Source organism: Harpia harpyja, chromosome 16 (assembly GCF_026419915.1).
Source record: "Harpia harpyja isolate bHarHar1 chromosome 16, bHarHar1 primary haplotype, whole genome shotgun sequence".
Classification (NCBI taxonomy): Eukaryota; Metazoa; Chordata; class Aves; order Accipitriformes; family Accipitridae; genus Harpia; species Harpia harpyja.
In genome coordinates this window covers 17,214,818-17,236,866 of record NC_068955.1, presented here as the reverse complement: position 1 = coordinate 17,236,866, position 22,049 = coordinate 17,214,818, and the positions used below count along the sequence as shown (strand labels likewise).

The 22,049-nt window shown below is 42.0% G+C and overlaps 2 protein-coding genes and 1 long non-coding RNA gene across 7 annotated transcripts in view; 1 reads left to right on the top strand and 2 right to left on the bottom strand.

The window, feature by feature from the left end:
- The first annotated feature begins 1,750 nt into the window (after window positions 1–1,750).
- LOC128152351 (L-lactate dehydrogenase A chain) lies at window positions 1,751–16,129 on the top strand. 3 transcript variants are annotated; one of them, XM_052810529.1, is made up of 8 exons: window positions 1,751–1,756; window positions 11,063–11,192; window positions 11,930–12,047; window positions 12,796–12,969; window positions 13,440–13,613; window positions 14,459–14,576; window positions 14,999–15,122; window positions 15,309–16,129. In XM_052810529.1, the coding sequence occupies exons 2-8, from the start codon at window positions 11,067–11,069 to the stop codon at window positions 15,471–15,473; spliced, it is 999 nt and encodes a 332-aa protein (XP_052666489.1). In that variant the 5' UTR covers window positions 1,751–1,756; window positions 11,063–11,066; the 3' UTR covers window positions 15,474–16,129. The 3 variants fall into 3 exon arrangements, with proteins under 3 accessions (XP_052666489.1, XP_052666487.1, XP_052666488.1); XM_052810527.1 differs by lacking the exon at window positions 1,751–1,756 and adding an exon at window positions 9,335–9,468 and having other exon boundaries at window positions 11,058–11,192; XM_052810528.1 differs by lacking the exon at window positions 1,751–1,756 and adding an exon at window positions 9,448–9,468 and having other exon boundaries at window positions 11,061–11,192.
- On the bottom strand, window positions 5,401–9,324 carry LOC128152354 (uncharacterized). Of its 2 annotated transcripts, none has more exons than XR_008238623.1 (3): window positions 9,021–9,324; window positions 5,925–6,036; window positions 5,401–5,575 (listed from the first exon to the last, which is right to left on the bottom strand). It is a non-coding gene; the product is annotated as an uncharacterized LOC128152354 (long non-coding RNA). The 2 variants fall into 2 exon arrangements; XR_008238624.1 differs by having other exon boundaries at window positions 5,925–6,033.
- A 1,634-nt stretch (window positions 16,130–17,763) lies between the features above and the next one.
- Window positions 17,764–22,049, bottom strand: part of TSG101 (tumor susceptibility 101) — a 45,808-nt gene continuing 41,522 nt past the window's right edge. For both annotated transcript variants that reach the window (XM_052810524.1, XM_052810525.1), the window contains exons 8-10: window positions 20,992–21,194; window positions 19,280–19,519; window positions 17,764–18,100 (exon numbers count right to left, since the gene is read on the bottom strand). In XM_052810524.1, the coding sequence (XP_052666484.1) occupies window positions 18,011–18,100; window positions 19,280–19,519; window positions 20,992–21,194 (533 nt within the window). In that variant the 3' untranslated portion in view covers window positions 17,764–18,010. The remainder of the gene's footprint in view (window positions 18,101–19,279; window positions 19,520–20,991; window positions 21,195–22,049) is intronic.

Genomic DNA, 22,049 nt, shown 5'->3' with positions numbered 1-22,049 from the left:
AGCCAAACACACAGACAGAATGGTACTCCATAAAGAAAGCAACAGACCTAGCTCCTTCTGTCTGAACATGTAAATACACCACATCACATCCTGGCAGTCAGAGTCGTGGGCTCTGGTCTGTCCTGTGTCTCATGAATTCTAATGCTGACATTCTTCCACCAAACTGGCACTGCCCTGTCTGCAAACATTCCAGTCCAGAGGCTGAGAGTGAAGCAATGGGTGAGCCCCAGTGCCCCGCAGCCCGTGCAAAGGTTTGTCATGGGGCAAGGAGCTAAGGCAGACTAACGGGACTGCATATCCCTGTTGCCACTCCAAAAATTGTTCGCTGTCACACAGTGAGCAAAAGATACAGCATGCTGATATCTTTTCACTTATGACATCACAGCATTAAATATCAAAGATCTTCCACAAACACACAATGAATCCTACATAGACTATAGAATGTATAAAGCAGAAATGATGTACAACTAGCAAAAAGGATATGGAGAATATATCCTTTCTGTGAAGGGTGAAGTGTTCAGGAGACCCAGCCTCCAGAAGTCCAGCTCTTGTGCACACACATAGAGCATCCATGACACTATCTCCCAGCACCTCACATTATCATCATATTGGCATCTTTTAAAAGGGTACCTGCACTGAGATACTGCCTCTTAAGGCCAGAGCTGCATAGGGTCTAGGGATACAACTGAATCTGGATAAAGTTATGAGAAAAACAACACAAGGTTGGAGATAGCCAGTGAGAAATGGCGTACCTTGCATTTACCACGCCAGACACAGGATGCTGTTCCTCTTATTATAAGTCCCAAGCTAGAGAATCAACAGATTCTGCAAGTATCAGGATTCCCCCCATAGGGGCTAAAAGTCAGGTGCTTGCTCCCTTTGGTAATATCCACCTCCTTAAACAGGACTTACCATAGCTTGCAAAACAACAAGGCCATGCCCTGCAAATGTTTGCTAAACATTTGTGCAATTTCATCCAAATACAGGCACAGAGGGTCCACAAACCAGAAACTCCACACTTAGCACAGCACTGTGAAAATGATTCATTGGCAGTCCGTAGGCAAGCAGCAACCTTTCATTTTCTATTTAAAATCTGAGTGTAAATAAGAAAACTGAATTAATTGACAGAGATAAGGGTCAGTATTTGTGTAATACTCTTGAAAAACACAGCATACCAAGACAAGCATCATATTTGGCAATCATTCGGCCTTACTCTGCTTCCATTTTCACTTCCCTGTTTTGTTCTGCCTCTTTAGTTGATGAGCTCTTTGCTGGGGAGAACTGCTGTGCGTCTGTACAGTACCTATGCTGTGAAGCTGTGCTCCCGACGGAGATGTTCGGCTTGGTACCTGCTTGAAGTATATTAATGATTTCACTATGGCTGCATAATGAAGCTGAGTCAAAAAAGACTATTGCATGTTAGCAATGCAGACTGCATCTCTCTTTATCTACTACTTTCCTTTGGAATCACTGCCACAGTTTAGACCTTTGGTACTGAATCATGGTGCAGCATATCACATTTCAACTAAGAAACACAGGCAATTAAAATAAAAAGAAGGAATGGAAGAAAATTAAGGCCACAAAAAAAAATATTTCTTGAAAAGGATTAGAAATCAACCCCCTCCTCCTGCCAAGCCACACTTTGAACATACACGTGACCTCAAGGCTCACATACAGCTTTGCTCTGAGTAGGGTGAGGTCACCAGCACAAACCTGCAAGTGTGGGGAAAGTGCAGGCCACTGAATGCTCGCAGTGGCCAACTAACATACAGCTACAGCACATCTAGATGATGGTGTAAATCCCTAGCAGTACAACCTAGGAGAGCTTGGTCATTAAGGAAATGGTGTGTGTCTTTCCCTCGGCTACCTTCTGCTTATAAAATAAAATTAACCAGAAAAAAATTTAAAAGCCCAGGGAGCAGAACTTTTGAAGAGATAAGGCAACAGCTTTCCCTGGGGGATAGCTCCACGTCCACTACAGCAGTACGTTCTGCTGGCAGTACATATGACATAAACGGTATTTTAAAACTCTGCCTGGTAACCTCTCAGCACAGTACCTGCCTTTCACAGTTGTATATGCTGTCCCACACCCCCCAGGGCTCTGTGTTCACCCACAGAGCTGCCAACAACCACCACCACCACAAAAACAAAGATCTAAAAGAGTACCTCGTGAAGAAACAGTCAAGTTACTTTTCCCATCTGAGAACAGAAGAGCTTAACTCTGTAACACAAGCTGAAGTCACCCCTCAGGACTGCTATCCTAGGGCTGAGCCAGCCCAGCTGCAGCTCTTTTAAAGAGCCTCAGGTGCGGCCCAAGTGTGGGGACGGAAATGAAAGCAGCTGGTTGCCTACTTCCATTCTATTGCTAAGTTTGTTGAACTGCAAGTTAGACTTCATCTTTCTTCTCCAAAGAACGGATAATCATTTATTACACAGTCATCTGTAGGCACACACATTTTCCGCATTCACTGGGCATTATCTGAGAACACCACCATGTGGGATAGACTATGAGGCTCTTGTGACATCCAGGCTCTGAAAAGAGACTGCAAAACCAGAATGTGATTATCTCTTGATCTCTGGCCTTCCCACTCCACTCCAGGCACAGAACTGGGTTTTATTCACCAGGACCCACAAAGAGCTACAGAAAATGTCAGGAGCTGTAAAAGTTATGCTTTATAGCACTGATCTCTTCAGTGAAAGCTTTGAAGAGATGTATCCTGCATGCTGAAGTGTGTCCTTCATGAAAATACAGACCAAACTATTTTCAATGTCTAGGACTTCCTTGACTTTGTAACTTTACACTGCTAAAGTGAGAGCTTCCTTTTGCAGAGTCCCAACTGTGATGCTCCCATCTCCTAAATGGATGAAAGAGATAAAGGGATCAATTCACATCTTTCTTGTGCACTGTTTCTGTACAGCAGGCAGGGCAGGAAGTTCTTCCACCAAGTCTGTGTGTCTGTAATGTCGAGATGTACTCTCAGCTTTCTACAGTGAGTGGTTGTATGGCCCAGTAACTTCTCAACCATAGGATGCTGAGTTTTCAGCAATGTAACTTGGAATTTTGATTCACAGAAACGAAAGTTTGGCCACAGTGATTTTTGGTTGGCAGAGAATACATAACCTGCTATCATTTTGAATACACAAAGGGTCAATCAGATACATAAGGTGTGAAATGCTAGAAAAGTATCTCCCTCTGTATGGGAGGCAATACTGTGTCATTAAATGTACTGTGTCCCAAATGGCCTGAATCAGTAAAAACTTGTCTTTGCAGGACTCTAGCTCTTTATCCAGAGCTAACCAGCTTGTTGGCATTTGATGTGCTGAGAAGGGATCCTCGGGAAATCAAAACTGACAGCTGCAGAATTAATATGAATATTAAAATAAGGGCAAGAGGGTCTCTGCTCCAGAAGGAGTGCAGGGACGTGCCTCTGACCTTTTGCTGCTGAAGCTGCTTGCCCTCTTGAATTGGCAAGTAGCAGTGGCAGCAGTCAGCAGCCCTCCTCTGATATCGCTCCAGTTCCTTACTGTAATTTATAGAAAGTCTCCACTTACCGCAACCTGCCAGGCACTCAAGAACAAGTTAGATAACAGTAATAGTTCTGCTGCTGCCAGTTTAGAAGGCAGCAGCAAGGATGCATTAACGATTACACTCCCCTTGATAGTGAACAGGAGGCAGGTGCTGAAATGGCTGAGATTATCTTTGTGACTTTGTTAGGCAAAGACTGAATAGCAGCCCCTGCCCACGGGAGTGCCTTTCCATCTCTCTCTGACCATGTGATTTATGTGAGCATCCCATTTCCTGCAGTTCCTAAGTAAATGAGTAAGTATTCAGAGTTGCATCAAGGGAATGGGTTTGGCTTGGAAAATCCTGCACAGTGACTCATGCTTCCATGAGTAAATTAACTTCCTTAGAGAAGCAAGACAAAATCATGCATTCTACTTAGTCCAGCTACCTAGAGTGTTGATTTAGGAAGCTATTGCAAGAAATACAGTTTTATCTAGCTTTATACTGAATGCATAATCCATTGCCATTGTACTTGCAAACATAACCAATCTTTTAAGGGGAAAAGAAAAATTGGTGTAACTTGGAAGTTCTGCGTATTGAAACATGTCAGCTAGAAAACAGTTTGCAATCAAAAACATACACCTGACAAAAGGGCATTGTGGAAGTCTGGGATCTTCAGAAATTGACAGTTACTTACACAGGTCTCCATACATATTACCCTGGTGCACATTTAAAAATGGGTTGTAGAAACATATGTATAGATACCCAGAAATGAGAATTGCATCAGCTAGCCCCGCCCCCCCCATGACAATGCAAAGAAAAAGAGGGTGTGAAGCAGCAAAAGCACTGGATCTTTGTAATACCAGCGTCCTTACCATAACATGCATGCACGGAAGCAGCCAAAGAGAGGGACCTGGAGGCGTATGACCATGGCTAATCAGTTATGTGCAGAGACACCTCTTAGTGCAAGCCGAGGTGAAACTCATCTTTTAACTTTCAGTTTTCTTAGGAGATCAGTTCAAATGGTTTGATGTGGCTATACTGTCCAAATTTGAAGAACACAAAATACGGATTTTTATAGAGTATGAACCAACTTCCTGTATCTTATCCTGATAAGTATTTTGAAATTGCAAGAATTCTGGCTCTGGGAGCTTTTCTGACGTTGACAAATTAGCAGAGTATACCAAACTTCTGGTGCCAAGCTACTGCATTTTGGGGTCCAGGCCTCTCTGGTTTAGGTAAAGAACCGCCATCATTTTCATTTTGCTTTACAAAGCTGAAGTGTTTCACAATTAACTAATCCCTACAGTACCACTATCACGTTGGTAGATAAAGACCCTCCCCATTTTACAAAGGAGAAATGAAGCCATTAAAGCTGGAGGAAGTTGTTCAGGCCCCAGAATAAATCAAAAGGAAAGACAGGACTGGAACATGATGTAGCTATGTCTAGTGCCAAGTCTTTCCCTCACACACTGACATCATACAAAAGCGAAGCCCTTGGTGATGTCAGAACAAAAGCAGGACTGATCATGCTGGGAATAACACTTATGATTTTTAGGGCCAAATTAGACCTCAAATCTCAGGTAGAGCAGAGAGATTCCACTGACCTTTCCAGGGCTGGTCAGCATCAACGGTGGCTTTGGGTTACTGCTAACCTCCTAGCTGAACTGTAGCTCATACAGCAAATATGTGCAGGTCATGGTTTGGTGTCATTATTCACCCTAGCAGCACTGTCAGATTTGACGTAGTCTGTCATGAGCCAGGACCTGAGCAAATGGCAAGTGTAGAAATTAAATATCACCATGTAAAACTTCTTGCATATTAGCAAAATGGAGAGAAATTTACTAACACTTTGTAAGTGTTTTATTGAAAATAGTGAGATGCACACATTGAACTCACCTTGTATAACTGTCTCTGGACTTTATTTTTGTGATAAAGGTTTAATCGGTATCTCATAGTTTAAAGACAAACACGTTGTTTAATAAGAATGCGGCATTGTTTCCTTCTGTTATTGACCAAAGCCTGACCAAATGCCGCCTGAGGCCAGTGGAAAGGCTCCACCTGTAATTCCTAGAATAAAAATATAAATCCACATTCAGCAACTTCTATTGCTTTATTTTTCATATTTAATCTGTGAAATCTAGTATGGCAAAGAGGGCAAGCAGGCTGAGGAAGGGCCAAGCTTCCCCAGAGAGACCCTGTCACATTTCAAACATTCCCATCACTCTATCAGCACCACCTCCTGCTACTGCGATGAAAGGCAGCAGCGGAAAAAGAACAGGAAGAATAAAACTCCTTATGTATACAAGTGAGGAAAGTTGGCCCCATCCTTACAATTGAAGTCAATCACTTAAAAGAAATCAAAACAGACCTGGCCTCCATTTTCCGAGTGCAAGAAAAATGCCCTTAATTTGCTCACCCCGTTCTGTTTGTGTTGATCTGAGCCTTCTCCGATTGAAGCTCTCTGAGGCAGAAAATCAATGTCAATCACGCCAGATGACTGCTTTCCTCCAGAGCATTTGCTGCTGCTACTACGATCACAAAGGACACATAAAAGGAAAAATTTGGCAGTCGCAGCCTTCTTAGTTTTGTAACCCAGGTGAATTAACACTGGCATATTAAAAGCTAACGCTACGTTTTAACAAAACAAGGCTTCTTGATCTGCTTATCATCATCAAGGACATGTTGGGACCAGGATGGTTTTGAAACATCCTAGTTAGCTTGCTTTGGCCTACTCTACTAAAGGTAGGACCTCCGGTATCTGAATAGGCACCAGACAGCTAAGGACAACCTGATGTCTTATGTTACAAACAACAGAGATTTGGTCTCGGTTCTGTTCTCAGTAACAAGCAAGTTTATTTTGTCTGAGCCACAGGGTAAGAACAATCTTATAATACCAACATCCTTCTCTTAGGAGCCTTGGTCTCACCGCGACAGTAGTAAAATACCACTTCGTCTACATTAGTTACATATTTTTAAAATGCTCATTAACCTGTCCAGCCAGTCTTGTCTTAGAAGCCTCTTATCTTACATTTAAACTCTTCAGAAGTAAAATTTTTTATAGGGAGAAAATATGTCTTCTTCATTCCTGTCAAATGTTCATGTCCTGTCTTGCCAGATGTCTAGAACCCAAACTCTGTATGAGATGTTTAGTCCCATTCATATAAAGCCACTGTAAATTCCTGGGATGCAGAACTAAACTTCCTAATCCATCCTTGAGACTTTTGGTAGAACAAGATGCTCAGTGAACCCAGCATAATGCAGAAGGACAGAACTACATTATATGGTTTCCTTTTATTCTGCATTCATGCAGCATTAGGCCTACTCAGCATCTACCTGCACTTTCCCTTCCTTAGCGACCAGTCTCCTCTGACATGACACATCTCACAAGCATCACTCATTCCTCAAGCAGCAGCAAGGAACAAAGCACATCTAGTTTTGCAACAGATAGGTCATTATATTTAACCTCCTTAGGTAGAAGTGCTGGTCTTTATAATAAGAACCAAAATTTTGTATTTTTCTGGCTTGTTTCATGCAAATCTCCTTATTCTATGTTTCAAGCATTTTCAGATGTTTCTCACCTGTGTTTTTTGTTTCTTTTGTTTTGCTAATGGACTGTCAAAGAAATGATGAGGCTTTGGGCTACTGTTCCTGTCAGATCACCACAGCAGAAGGGAATTGTCACTGGGATGGTCTGTGACAAGGCATTAACGTGCCTTGAACAGCAGCAGAAAATTCCCTCAGCTGTAAAGCAGAGTTTGGTAGATGAATACAAGCCTTAGGTGTGATGAGATATACCCATCTTCACACCATCTGCTCTGGTCTAACGTGACCGAAGGCCATGTTTTATGCTTGCATGCACTGTGAGTGGGATGAGGTTGTGGAGAGATCAGGACCTCCATGACAACCTCCTCATTTGTACATTGGCTGACTCTAGTGACTAAAGAGGTAAACTATATAAAGTGACTTTAGAGGACAGAAAAGACATCCCAGACAAAACAGAGATGGAAAGGCTGGTACGGGTAGAGGAAGACAAAGGGGTTGATCAGTAAGGAAGGCCTTCTGCCATAGCAAGATAAGCACCTCAAAAAGGAAGTCAAGTACATTCTAAAAGCTGCAGATAGATATTGCCAAAAATCAGCCAGAGTCTGAATCCCAAAAGGAAACCAAGACGAACGTCACAAAGGTACTATAGCTACAAGAAATAATTAAAAAAAAAAAAAGGATCACTGTAAAACAAGAATGGGAAAATAAAGGTAACCCAGCTACTCACACAAGATTAAATTAATGCTTCCCTGATTTTCATTAAGGATGAACATGTTAATCCATGGGGTGAAGACAGGATGCCTAAGAAGAGGGGTAGAAGGGAGAAATGGATACAAGATAGTAAATGAACACAGCCAGCTGGCAAGCAAAACTCAAGAGTCTACTGGAGGAACCAGACATTCTCAGTCCCAGAATCCCAAGGCACAGTAAACCACAAATCCAGGTGCAAAGATTTCAAGTAAATTTACTGACTTGGAGGCATTGCCACAGGACCAGAGAACAGCAAGTATTTAAAGTGAGCCATGGTGGAAGAGGTTTGGGCCTGTGCTTTTGATGTCCGTGCAGTTCTTCTGGAAAACTTGCGAAGGCAAGTTTAACTACAAACATGAAATTCAATGAATAAAGTGATAAAAGGTAGCATGGGTTTACTAAAAGCCAGTTTTGTGGGACAACCCTGTAGTGTAGTATAAAATTGAAACTTCAGGCATCCAGGAAATAATAAAGATATATTTTGCTCTTTGTTGGTATCCTAACAAGAAATAAGCAAAGAGGAGAAGGACTTGGCTTTACTAACTAACCACAGGGTGATAAGGAGCTGACAGCGTGGCGTGACTGTGAAAAAGACAAGTGTGAGTCCCATCATGGTATTTCCAGTAAGGACAAGAAAACATCAGTGTTCCAGTTTGAGGCATTGCTGAGATGACTGTCTAAAATGCTCCATAAGGCAGCCTCTCTCAAGAGAAAAGCATTCAAACTGAGAGAGTCCTGCAGAAAGGACGTCCCAATGACCAGAGCACAGCTTGCATCACGCAAGACTGAAAAGGTTTAGCTTATGTAACCTAACAAAACAACAGATGAGCGGGAATTGGGTATGTAAATACACGGAAAGGGGAAGTAAACGACAGAGAAGGATGTCTGTAACAAAAGAAACCCAAATATCTATAGATTTAGATGGAAATCAGAAGTGAGTTTCTAGCCACCAGACAAGAGGCTCCATCTGGAACTATGACCCTAAAGCCGAACGCCTTGTGCCGGTGATGAGGAGGAGCACGGGGCTGGCTGCGAGCGGGCGGCACTGGCCGCGGCTCCCCCGGGACTGACGCGGCGGGGGGGGGGGGGGGGGGGGGTGTCACTGCCCGGGCGGCGACGGTGCGGCCTGCAAACGAGGGCAGGAACAGCTTGAACTCCCCTCGACTCTCCAGCGCCGGCACCGTTTGCCGGCTGTGCATGCACTGGGCATCTTCCTTACCCCTTCACCCATCCCGGTTAATAACAAAATGAGGGAAATTTTCCCCGACGACACGACTCTCCCTGCCAGGACTCCTCTTCACCACCCTCCTCCGCCTCAGGCTTGAGACGAGCCCGCTTAACAGCCCCCAGAAGGGCTGCAGGGTCGGCGCTGAGCTCCTCTTCGCCCGCCTCAGCTTCCCTCACGGTGCCGACCGTTACGGGCCGAACGTTCCAGAACGGCCGTTAACGGGTGGAAGGTTACCGTCCGCTCCCCCCCTCCCCTTTCCCTCCTCCCGCACCGGCCCGGTACAGCTTCCCCCTCCTCTCCACCCCGACGTGTCGGCGGGCACGTCCTCCACCGTGGCGACCCGCCCGCCTCACGTCAGCCGCCCGGCCCCTACTTAAGGCGGAGGCCGCCTCCTCTCCCCGCCGTTACAGTCGCCGCCGTGCTTGCTTGAGGACGCTCGGTAGGTGCCTTCGCGGGTTGGGGGAAGGAGGGGGGGTGGGCGTCGCTGGCCACCAGCCCCGGGGGGGACTCGGTCGAGCGGGCGGCGCCGAGCTACCGTCCGCTCGGCGCTGCCCTCTCGACCGAGTCCCCCCCGCTTGGGTCGAGGAGCTGCCAGGCACAGCCCTGGACTTGAGCCCGCCGCCGCGTTGGGTGCGGTGTGGAGAGGCACCACGCCCTCCTCGGCCGCCTTGTGCAATCAGCGTGATTTCTTCACCCCCCCCCCCCCCTCCTTCTTGAGACTCCTGCGTGCCCCCCCCGCCAACTTTAGCCTGTATGAATTAATGTGGCCCCAGGGAGCTGCCTGGTGGGAAGGGTGCTGGGAGTGGCCCCGCAAAGGGCTGTGAGGATGGGCTCAGGGCTGCGTTTGGAAAGAGAGCATTTAATATACCACCCCGGCTGCTGGCTTTCCCCTAACCTGCTTCTTTCAGGGGAATAGCACTCTGAAAACAAAAATTTTGAGTACGAAGTGTAACTGAGAAAAGCTGGAGTGGGTGCTCCCCACCAGCCCCGCGCACTGAAGTGCTTATAGTGCAAAGGGAGAACTTGGCACATGGAGAGAGCGTGCACTATACTGGGCCACACTTAGGAGACTACTGCGAGTGAAGACTGACATATCTTGGTTAACTTTTTCTAAATACGGGCACTGCTGGCTTCCTGTCCCTCCTCCCCTCCCAACCTCACAGCCCTTGTGTGCTCTGCCAACGCTGCCTGGCCTTTCCTGCTCTGAACGAGTTGCTGCCTGTTTAGCACTAACTTTAAAATCATGTTGTGTCTATACTTGCATCCATCTGCAAGGCTGCCCCTGCCTCGGGCTCTTCAGGCAAGGCAGAAGTGTGCAGCACCACCTGGGAAAGCATGGTGTTGGCTTCTGCAGGGACACTGGGGTGAAAGCACCATACTCCATCATCATCGTGGCATTTCAGTACACCTGTGGTCAGATCAGAACCCATATAAACAGGCTGCCATGTAGCTGGTAGCTAAAAAAAGTGAGGGCAGGAGAGGTGGTAACACCAGACTCTAGACATCTTAATTCAAAACTATGCAGTTTCACTTTAAAACAAATCCATAAAGTCGACTTTGAGGATCACACACTGTGCTTAAGAAGGGCTTCCCTAAGTGTTGTACAACTGCAGCTCTGGAAAGGCTTCAGGGCACAGAGTACCAGTTTTTCAGGGCAGTAGAATGGAGATTGCCAGATCATGCTGTGCTTAAAAGTACTAAAATGGTGTCCTTTACCTAAATCTAATATGGATGGTCATTTAGAACATTCTACTAATGCTGCTGGAGTGCCACCCAGCTATATAATCAACGGTTCTCAGGCTGTATTTGAGGGAAAGCTATAGCAAGCTTAAACAGTGCATTGTCATCAATAATTCAGTTTTTTAAACATTTTGCTGCATACAGGCAGTACTGCCACATGTTTTAGGCATGTGATTTAGATCCATTTTCTTACCATCCTGGAATAAAGTCAGTCTTGCTTGATACAAATATTCTGGTGTTAGTAAAAGCTCCAGAGCCTGGAGAAATAATCTGTTGCTTTCCTTGCAGCAGTACACCATGTCTGTCAAGGATCAGCTCATCCACAATGTTCACAAACAGGAGCAGAGTCATGCCCACAATAAGATCAGTGTGGTTGGTGTGGGTGCAGTTGGTATGGCCTGTGCTATCAGCATCCTGATGAAGGTAAGTGTCATGCTTGGGATGAAGCAGCACAGTTGCGACTACTCGAGGCCTAAAAGAGGGACAAAAAATAATCTCCCTTATTAGACTAATTGAACTAGCACACAAGATGAACTTTTGGTTGTCCATTTTTTTCTTCGGGCCCGAAATGAAGCAGCAGTCTTCAAGCAAGAGAACAAATAGCTGTAGTTCTTGTAAACCAAGTTTATCCCAGTATCAGATAGAACATGCTCTGTGTATCATTTTGACTTGAGAGCTGCATTTACCTTTGAATGACTTCCAGAATCCCTTCTCAGAACTGAGGCATCACTTTGTCTGAAGCAGAGAGTGTGGTGGAATAGTTCTTTGCAGTGTGGACTGGAAAAAGTGGTCCTAGACGCTCTGAATGACTTGTCCTCTGCATTGCATTATTATATTGAAAATGCTGTGTTTAACATCAGGCTTGCTTTTCTTAACTGTAAAATAGGTTGTTTACGAACAGCTATTAAATTATTCTTTATCATTGTTATGCTAAATTGTACAACTATTCCACACAGAATGTGGAGATGAAAAGTACAAAACTAACACAATAAAGTGGATATCCCGAAGACTTAAGTACTCTGCTTGGGAACAAGTAAAGTGATACAGATAAGCAAAATTGCTTAAATAGATCACTGCTTTTAAAACACTTGTAACTTCACAAATTGGGTACTTTGAGCAAAGAGGCAATAAACTTACTATTTAATCTTGGTCTCTTGTAGGACTTAGCTGATGAACTTGCCCTTGTTGATGTTGTGGAAGACAAGCTCAGAGGAGAGATGCTAGATCTCCAGCATGGCAGCCTCTTCCTTAGAACACCAAAGATCGTCTCTGGCAAAGGCAAGTAGTTGGCTCTAATGTGCTTATTGTTTCCAAATGGAGATAGCCACTTCAGATCTCAAACTGGTCATCCAAGTCTAGCACTTAGCCTGTCGTCCTAATTGTTATGAGGAAAGCTCACTTCACTTCTGCTCAGCTGACATTGTTTCATATACCTTGTTAAGGCCGGTCCAACTAGGAATCCTCTGTTCCAGAGTTCATTGCTTAGTATAGAAAGAAGAATTTCTCAAGTACTCCTGCACCTTTGAGAATTTTATTTCACAGCCAGTTAGCCTGGAATGTGTTATTGCTTCTTGGCTATAAATATCTGACAGCTTTACATTTAGTGGCAACCTGACTAGGGCAAATGCTAGTCATCTCACACCTTAGTTAATGTGCAGCTCCAGTAGCCACAGGTAGTAGGTTATGAAGGCAGAGCCTTCTTCCTTTTCTACAAAGCACTGGCACTGGATGCCATACTGACAGCTACCCCATACCCATCTGTGCCTGAGAAGTATGTAATACCATTGCCCAATTCTAGATGTTAAAATTCTGACATGCCCTTAAGGTTGCCACTTGTGGCAATGAACCACAGTCTTAAAAAAACCCTTAACTTTCTAAAGAAGCAAAGTCTAGGGTAACAATTACCAGGAGAATTTCAGCACCCTCCAACTTGAGGATTTTAGATATCAATACTGAAGGGAACTGAGAACTCCTGTTCTGAACTGTGTAGAAAGAGGTCATGTTTGACACAGCCTTTTGTTTGCAGATTACAGTGTCACTGCACACTCCAAGCTGGTCATTGTCACTGCTGGTGCCCGTCAGCAAGAAGGAGAGAGCCGCCTTAACTTGGTCCAGCGCAACGTGAATATCTTCAAATTCATCATTCCCAATGTTGTTAAATACAGTCCTGACTGCAAGCTGCTTATTGTCTCAAACCCAGGTTTGTCTTGTGTTGCCTTACAAGAGGATTTGGCTTAGAGAACAGTGTTTTCTTCAGTAAGGTGGCATTAGAGTACTAATATGACCAAGCATAGGCTTTTAGAAAACACACCGCACAACCACATAGCAAGAAGTGTCAACTTCCCTCTTCACACTCAGCAAGCTGGTCCTCTGAGAAATAAACCAAATTGCCTCCAACTTGGGTATTCAGTTGCCTTTTAAGTGATCTTTAGCATAGGACACGGGAAGGGGCACTGATAATTGCATGTGTAGCAGAAACAGCCTCTCAGTTCTGCCTTTAAAATGGTAATTTTGTTAGTCCACTGCAGGGCCTGGTGATGGGCATTACTTTATTCTCTATTCCACATAACTAGTGTGCAGATAAAATCCTTACAGATGAATGGAAGATACTATTGTAGTTATCAAACTGCTCACAAGTGGCACTTGTTATCCTCCCTGTTCTACTTACAGTGGATATTTTGACCTATGTGGCCTGGAAGATTAGTGGTTTTCCTAAACACCGCGTTATTGGTAGTGGCTGCAATCTGGACTCTGCCCGTTTCCGCCACCTCATGGGAGAAAGACTGGGCATCCATCCTCTGAGCTGCCATGGATGGATTGTTGGAGAGCATGGAGATTCCAGTGGTAAGGGTGAAATCCAGCTGGCTGTTACACAGAACTTTTTCTGATAGTTTGTTTGCAAGAAAAATCTCCAAAAGCTATACCAAAACGTTGCTCAAAAACCTTTGCACTGCAAGCACCTAAAGAATGCAAGTCCTGCTTTAAGTAGTCTGCTGCATAGAGAAACCCTAGATGATCTATATTTGACCTGAGTTACTCTGCTTGGAAAAGGTCATTAATGTAACCTGAGGAGGCTAAATATTTCTAGGCTAAGTTGTTCCCATAACTCTCCAAAAAAACAAACTGAAGCAGCAAGAGGGTTAAGTTCTCTGCAAGGGACTCCCAAAAATCTGCACTATACCTACTGGTAGTCACTCAGTTGTCTTTACTGGCATCTCTTGATTACTTCAAGATCTATATATAGGAATTGAAGTGCAGAGGGAAGTCTAGAGGACAGGAGAAAGCAACTTTCTCCTTACTTAACCTGTACTTTCTCTAGCAGCACCAGAGCAGTACTGTCTGCTTCCTGACACTCAGGAGGACTCATTTGGAGTAAATTCTTATTTTGAGCAACCTTTGCAAAATACAGAGTTACTGTCATTTTAGTTCACGTTGTCTCAGTGTTTTGCTTTAGTAAAGGTATAGTCAAATGTTGTGACATCATGCATTAAGAAAGATGTTTCTATGCTCCTAGGTTCTTGGCCTGCAATTTAGATTGGTCTCATAGGTCATACTATATTTAAAGTCCTATCTAAATCATAGTGACGTGTGTTGCAGAATAATCCAACTATATCTTCTGTTAACTGTTAATTTGAGGAGGACAAAACTAAGTTTTCTTGTGAGATAATTAATCTATGTGCAACTCTCAGTACCTGTCTGGAGTGGAGTGAATGTTGCTGGCGTCTCCCTGAAGGCTCTTCATCCAGACTTGGGAACTGATGCAGACAAGGAACACTGGAAGGATGTCCACAAGCAGGTGGTGGACAGGTAAATACTGATTTTTTTTTTTTTTTTCTTCCCCTGTAAGAGCTGTAGTGCCTCTGAACTGCAGTATCTATATCTGGTTTCATAATACCATAGCCCAAAACAAATGTCAAGATGCAGACATCGTAGAACTTGAAATAATATTTTAAGGAATAATGTAGATTTGGCAGAGTTAGTTTTTCATGGTTAGTGAACTTTAAATTAGGAAAGTGCTTTAACTTCCAACTTTCCAGTATAACTGTGGGGAGTAGTGTAAAACGGAAATAGAATTCTTCACTGCTGAGTTCATTTCAGTCCTGTCAGGAAATCAGTCAAGCTTCTGATGTCTCCAAATTGATGAAGGCACCTCCAAAAGCCCTTCTTACAAACTTTAAATATTTCAGTTGATACTTCTTGTTTTTTAACGAGTAACTTTGTCTCTGCAGTGCCTATGAGGTCATCAAACTGAAGGGGTACACATCATGGGCTATTGGCCTTTCTGTGGCAGATCTAGCTGAAACTATTATGAAGAATTTGAGGAGAGTGCACCCGATCTCTACAATTGTTAAGGTAAGCAGCCCCTTTTTGCTAACTTTTGTCCTACTGAAAACTAAAAACCTTGGGAATGCTGAAGAGCAGTGATAACTTCTAGTTTAACTTCAACTAAATTTAGTTGAGTGTTCCCAATAGGATATTTTATAAAATACATAGACATACACGAATTCTAGCCTAACTATCCCCTTACCTACTTTTCAGGGCATGCATGGAATAAAAGAAGATGTGTTCCTAAGTGTTCCTTGTGTACTGGGCAATAGTGGCATTACTGATGTAGTGAAGATGATCCTAAAACCTGAAGAAGAGGACAAATTAAGGAAGAGTGCAGATACACTTTGGGGGATCCAGAAGGAACTACAATTTTAAATCTGCTCAAGTAGTTCACTCTTTGCAGTTTAATGGGTTTAGTGGTTTGTCTTACATTGCTCTTTCCAAGTAGGTCAAATCTTTCAATGTATGTGTCTCAACTAGAACACACAAAAAGCTCAAATCTGAACAAATGAGTTTCCTGAAGATAGCATTAAGAGACTATTCTAGGGTTTTCCCTGTTCAGACACCCATTTTCTTAGCCAGAGCTAGATAACTTAGTCTTGTACAGTGAAGTGGTGTGACTGAAATCCAGCACTCAAAGCAGCACTGCCTAGAAAACCCTTTGCCTTTTCCTCACCTTGTTTAATGTTGGTTCAGAACAATAAGTAACTAATTATGATACAATGTGAAACCAAAGACTATCTTCTTGCAGTTAAAGGATTGTCAAGCCAATTGACCAACCTTCTCTGCTGGCTGAATAGCTTAAATATTTCACTGTTGGTAGGTCCAAATGTATTTTCCTAACAGTGCTTTAGAATTTTTGTGTATACAGTTGTTTGTTTTTTAGAGAACCTTATTTTTGTGTACTATGTCAGCCTAGGTGTGAGTTTGTCTCCTGAGCATGTTTAAAAAACATTAAGGTTTCTGTATACAAGACAGTGACTGTCCAACTGTAGTACCAGCTCCAACACCAAATAAACCACAAACTGTTACTTCTTTCTCCTTGTTTTTCTTTATAGGGCTTTGTCTCTAAAATGCAGCTTCACTTGGACCCATCTAAATCAAACAATAATTTCTTCAGTCACACTAACTCAAACCTCACCTGTGTAATAAGGTTATGTGTGCAGCTACTCTGTTGTAGGCCCCAGATATTTATGTAGTATACAGTCTCAAGGGAGGAATGAAAAAACAGAAGTATTTAAGTACTCAGAAGTTAAGCTTGATGCCCCTATTAATGCAGAGAAACAGGCTCTATTGCCATTGCTAGAGTGGAGAAACAATGCAACAAAGGGAAGTGTCTTCCTTACCTGTACACACAAAAATGCGTGTAGGAAGAAATCTTTCCACATCCAAGTACTTGACATCCATAAAAAGTCAACTTGCTGCTAAGCACAGAAAAGCATCTCCTCTGGAATAGCAGCCACACATAGAAACGGTGACCAAAGTTACTCCTCAAAGCAAGTTAGATAAGGAAGAACTAACTATCTTCTGTCATTAATATTTTAAAACAATATACCTCATTACAATGATGAGGGAAAGGTCTTATTCTTAGCTTTTTCTAACATTAGGACACAGTATGTAGCTTAACACAGAAATTGATCACCAGGTTAAGTCCAGGGTAGATTTTTTAATATGGACTGCAGCTGGTGATACTTCTCAGAACAAAGTATTTCATAATAAGCTGAAAGTGCTCATGAAGCAACTTCAGTAACCAAGGAAAAGCTGTAGCTACTGTACTGCTTTCTCTTCTATCCACATGACAAAAATAGCACCTGGAAAGACAGCACATAGCAATAGTGACTATGAATTGTCATGTTTTATGCCAGTGACAGAAAGATGGTATGAAGGCATTTTCAAAGCTTTCAGAAGATCCACAGGACTTGACTGACTGACTTAAAATTTTTGTTTCATGAAGTCTCACCCAGCTTTTTAATATGAACTCCAGCCTCCTCAGATCCAATGGTAACATCAAAAGCCTTAAGATGAACGCTCAGTTTTGAGCCACACTGATTACTGCACCAAGACCAAGAAACATCGGTTTTCAAGCTAGCTTTGCAGAGGCAGTCTACAAAAGCAAATGGAGGACAGCAGCACCATGAATCCCTACAGCACTCCCAACTGGGAGATGCTCTGTACAACATACCCTCTTTTGCAGACAGCGCAGTGTTTAACCACTAGGCTTGTCACTACAAGCTCTGTCCAATGCTTCCTGTGGCGTTCTGGTGTGTAGTGTTTTCTGCCTGGCAGGTAGTGCAACACCAAATGTAGCAGCCTGTCTTTTGCCTAGCATTTTCTAGTGGAAAAATGCAGTATACATCAAGGCTTCTTAAGGCACCATAAGGTATACTCCACTATGACCATGATCTGATAGTAGAACAGGCAAGTCAATGTAACAGTTGCTAGGCTCACTTCAAGAAAATAATCCTTGGATGTCAACAGCTAGGTCAAACAGCAGGGCCTTGAAATTCTGAGTCTTCGCTGGTCATAACAAAGGTTAGTTACACCAAAACATGAATTTTTCCAGTTCGGGACACTGAAAAGTCTTCCAAATCTCAGAAGTGAAAGTATGGTTAAGCTGACACTGCATAAGCCAGGCCTGTTTGTAAAGCAAGCACATCATACACAGTTCTGTAGAGGAAGAAAATATGCAACAAGTTTTATTCAGCGTAAGTCCACCAGCACAAAGATTACAGGAGATAGAAAGTGCATTAATAAAAGCTAGTCTTTACCAAAAAGAAAATATATTATTGATTCAAAATATCTTACACTTGAATGATGTAATAACTTATTCTGGGCACCTACTGATTAAGAGAAATATTAAGAGAATGGCTGCTTCATAAGGAAATCTAACTTCCCAGTTAAAGTCTGAGAATTTAGTAGAGATCACTGAGTCCAGCTGTCTTCCTTGCTTTCTGCATTAACGCCCTCAGCTGGAACTGCTTGCGAGACAGAAGACGTACATGCTGCAGAAAGAAAAGAAGAACAACAGCTGGCTATTGGGAAAGTTTTGATATGATCTTAATTATATTGCAATTCAAATTTTCAAAGCATGACATATTCCATGACCCAAACGGGATGTTAGTTTTTTGGAAACACTAAATGCATTAGTCTACTACATGGCATTTTCTTGGCTTAAAACGACCTGCAGATAGCTGCCAAATGCAATCACTATAGTATATTTTTTGTGATTTTAATTATTAACTCTGCACATATTCTTATCAAAGAGAAAAGCAGTAATATGTACTCCAAGGTGAAGTCAGATGAATGCACTTCCCATGGGGCAGAGAACAGTTCTTTTAATAGCAGATAACCAGAACTAGCAAGCTACATAAGGAGGAAATAATATGTCTCTAAGTACTGCATTGTACATAAAAGCAAAGCTTAAGTGGTAACTTGGGGTGAACCTCAACTGTTAGAAAAAGGAAGGACTGGTAACTCTTGTTACCCAGTGGCCCCACTACAGACTATTAACACTTCTGCACACTACTCCTTCCAGATTCAATGGCAACATTAATTACTCTGACATATACATTTTGTGTAGTTTTATTCCACGTTAAAAAGTGTTTTTAATCTTTTCGAAATAACAACAGATCTGTTTTTATTTCATGTGCCATCAACATGCACGTAAGTTCAAAACAAAGGTAGATTATTAGGTCAGACATCATGAAAACTTTCAGCATTAAGGACAGCAAAGAAAGGGAACAAATTGTCTAAGAGAGTCTCTGCTAGAGACACAAAACTAGCTGGCTTTCCTTTTTTTCCTCCTACAATTCTAACACTCCACTGGCTGCCTCAGCACAGGCATCCATAGACTGCAAGTGAAAAACTGTCTGAATATTCCCATCACCCTTAAAGTTAGTTTCTCCAGAATTAGGATGCAAGCCCAATGGAAAGCTTATGCTGACATTGTTGCACCCTAATGATAAATGACTTCCTATCTACAAAGCTTTTAAAATTGGTCTTTTATCTTAATTCTGAAATTCCTCTTTTAAAATTTATGTTTCAACATGTAAGTATTCATGCTCTTAGAGGATCCTCTTCAGTGAAGAAATCACTAACATTAATAAGCCGAACAAAAGAGTTTGAAGTATTATTTAAACATATTTAAAATGTACATCTTAAAAACATCCCAAGAAACCTACCTTTAAAAAGACATCTAGATCTATCACTCCACGTCTCAATGCTTCCCCAAGGTAGAAGATGGTGTCTTCAATTGCATTTTCCTCTGCATATAAGTTCAGGATCTGCTTGTAAAGTGGTGCTGTAGGAATAATAACTTCATCTATGTCATTATTTTCTGACTGACTTTCCATTTTCTCTAAGGCAGAACTGAGCTCCTCATCCTTCTTCTTGAGAAGTTCAATGTTCTTGTCAACTTCAGCCTAAAAACAATTAAGATGTTTATTTCTTAGGTCTCAAGAGCTGAATGTCGTCTTGTGATACAACTGTCAAGATGAAAGATTTTTAGACATGCCAGTTGATTCTTTACTTCTCTACTCATCTCTATTATGATTTTCACAAAAGAAAGAGCTACCAATCTATAGATTTCGGATTCTTTCATTTTAAAAAAGTAAAGGCTGTTTTAGATAATGTCAATCCATTACCAATTTGTAATTGTAGAGAAGGCATGCTAACAGTCTAAGTATTTTGAAGGTGCCACATAAGGAAAAATAACCCTTTAAACTAGCTAAAGATAATAAAAGCAAAGCCAAAATAATTATTTTCTTTGGAAATGTGTCTTTTGGAGTAAGTTCCTGTGTAAGTTTGCTGAGCGTGGATCAAACAAACACTTAACTGTATTGACAGGAAACAAAATATGCTGGCTTTACCCACTAATGGTAACTAATTTAGCTGCATCTGTACAAGATGTACCTCCTTTTGCTACTTTTGAATTTGCCTCCTGATATTTTTGATATCCCACAGCTAACATACTGGAATAGACTGTACACCACTGTGTTTTTCCTCACATTACTCAAAGCCGTACAGACTATTATATTCCACTCTCTCTGGTCCCACTGTCTTTTTTCCAGACTGAAGTCCTAGCTTACTTAGTCATGTTTCATACAGCAGCTGTCTGATATGCTGGGTCATCCTTCTTGCCTTTGCATCAAACATCTGCAGTTCTATTATGTCCTTTCCTTCCAAGATAGGAAAGACTAGAATTAAACACAACATTTTAAGTGGGCACATCATAGATTTATACAGTGACATAATGGTATCCCCTGTTCTCTAGTCCTGATTAATAATTTCTAATTATTTTTTTAAACCATATCTGAGCACTGAGCTGGTTTCAGAAACTGCTCATCAATCCCCAAACCTTACTCCCAAGCAGTAATGCAAGGAGCAGATGGACTAAGCAGATGATGTCAGGGCTTAATGAAAAACTGCAGGAATTTCTGAGCATACTGAGTAGGAGAGACTCTTGTCTGGGAAAGGGAAAGTCTGCAGGTTATACAAGAAGGCTGTGACTAAAATTAGCATCTCTGCACTAAGACACGAAAATGTTCTCCAGTGCTGCTGTTACACATAATTATCCAGAAACTGAGACACAATTATGAAATAATCTCACACCACTGACATCTTTCACAGGGAGATGGGGAAAAAGAATACTGTTCCTCTACTACTGAACAATGGCATTTGTAAGATACATGCAGGACAATGCATCTTACGGTCACTGCTATTTCTGACTTGCTTCAGTCTGAACACATGCACCTCAATTGTGAAAGAGAATATATATTTAAAAAGCAACACACTGGAAGGATTGATATTTCTATCATGCTTAATAATGAATTAATTACATGCTTCTGTTCACTACTAGGACTCAGATACAGAGCAGTGTTTCATCTCAGCTTACCACTTCTTGATCCAGGCGAGTTACCATCTCTTCCAGTTTCTGGTGTCCTTTCTTCAGGTCCTCTTCTGTCCGTTTCAAGGCATTGAGTTCAGCTTGTGCACGATCCATTTCTTCTTTCATCCGCCATCTCAGTTTATCACTGACTGCTGAAATAAGGGAAGCTCGAATGGTATCCTCGCTGATAGTTCCATCTCTACTGGGTCCTGCACAAGAAAATTCATAAGCATAAAATTAACTCTGTTCTGCACTTAAAGCCAGTCTGAAAAAAGTGGCTAACTTGCTGTATGTACTTTAGCAATACGAGACAGTAAAATAAACTGGTTTCCATAATAATTTTCAGAAGCAGTGAAGAGACCACAGTGAGATAAAACACATTAAGATGTACACAAGTAAATTTAAGAGTATGCATCCATTCATTCACTTTATTATTCTCATATCCACAATCTTCCTTTAAAAATGGGCTGGCCATTTCCCCTGAAGTCTACAATTGTTGTTAGTCTAAGTCCTTTTAAAGAAGAATAAATTTCTGGTAAACTCTACAGGAATTAATGGATACATGTATTCAACCACAATTAATGTAATGGCTGGCTTGACACAGCGTATTTGCCTATAGGTACTCTGTCTTGAGGCTTGCCAATTACTGGTTTTGGGGATTTTCTTTTTTTTTTTTTTTTTAAGATTAATAAAAATAGTTGAACACTAAGCTAACAAAAATAATTTCAATGAAAAAGATCTTAACTGCTGCCCTTTTATATTTATGGAGATCAAATAGCAGGGTCTGTTTAAGTGACAAATTACTGGACAGTATCAAGTGATTAAAAAGCTACAGTATGATCTAGTCTTTCTAATCATTCAGCCATCCTAGGGCACATATGGGAGGGCAGTAAACAATCAGCATTAACATAGAACATTTGTTATTGAGGTAATCTTACTTTAACAAGCAACATTTATTGAAAGATTATAAAGCTGAGAGAGAAATACTAATCCATCGTATTAGCATATGGTTTATAGATATATTCTAGCAGACTAAGATCAGATGGCAGTCTTTTAGGTACATG

Excerpts from the sequence above, each read along its gene's own strand:
- LOC128152351 (XM_052810529.1), top strand. The coding sequence starts at position 11,067 with ATGTCTGTCAAGGATCAGCTCATCCACAATGTTCACAAACAGGAGCAG. Across the intron at positions 14,577-14,998 it reads CACAAGCAGGTGGTGGACAG|TGCCTATGAGGTCATCAAAC; the intron begins GTAAATACTGAT and ends TTGTCTCTGCAG. Across the intron at positions 15,123-15,308 it reads CGATCTCTACAATTGTTAAG|GGCATGCATGGAATAAAAGA; the intron begins GTAAGCAGCCCC and ends CCTACTTTTCAG.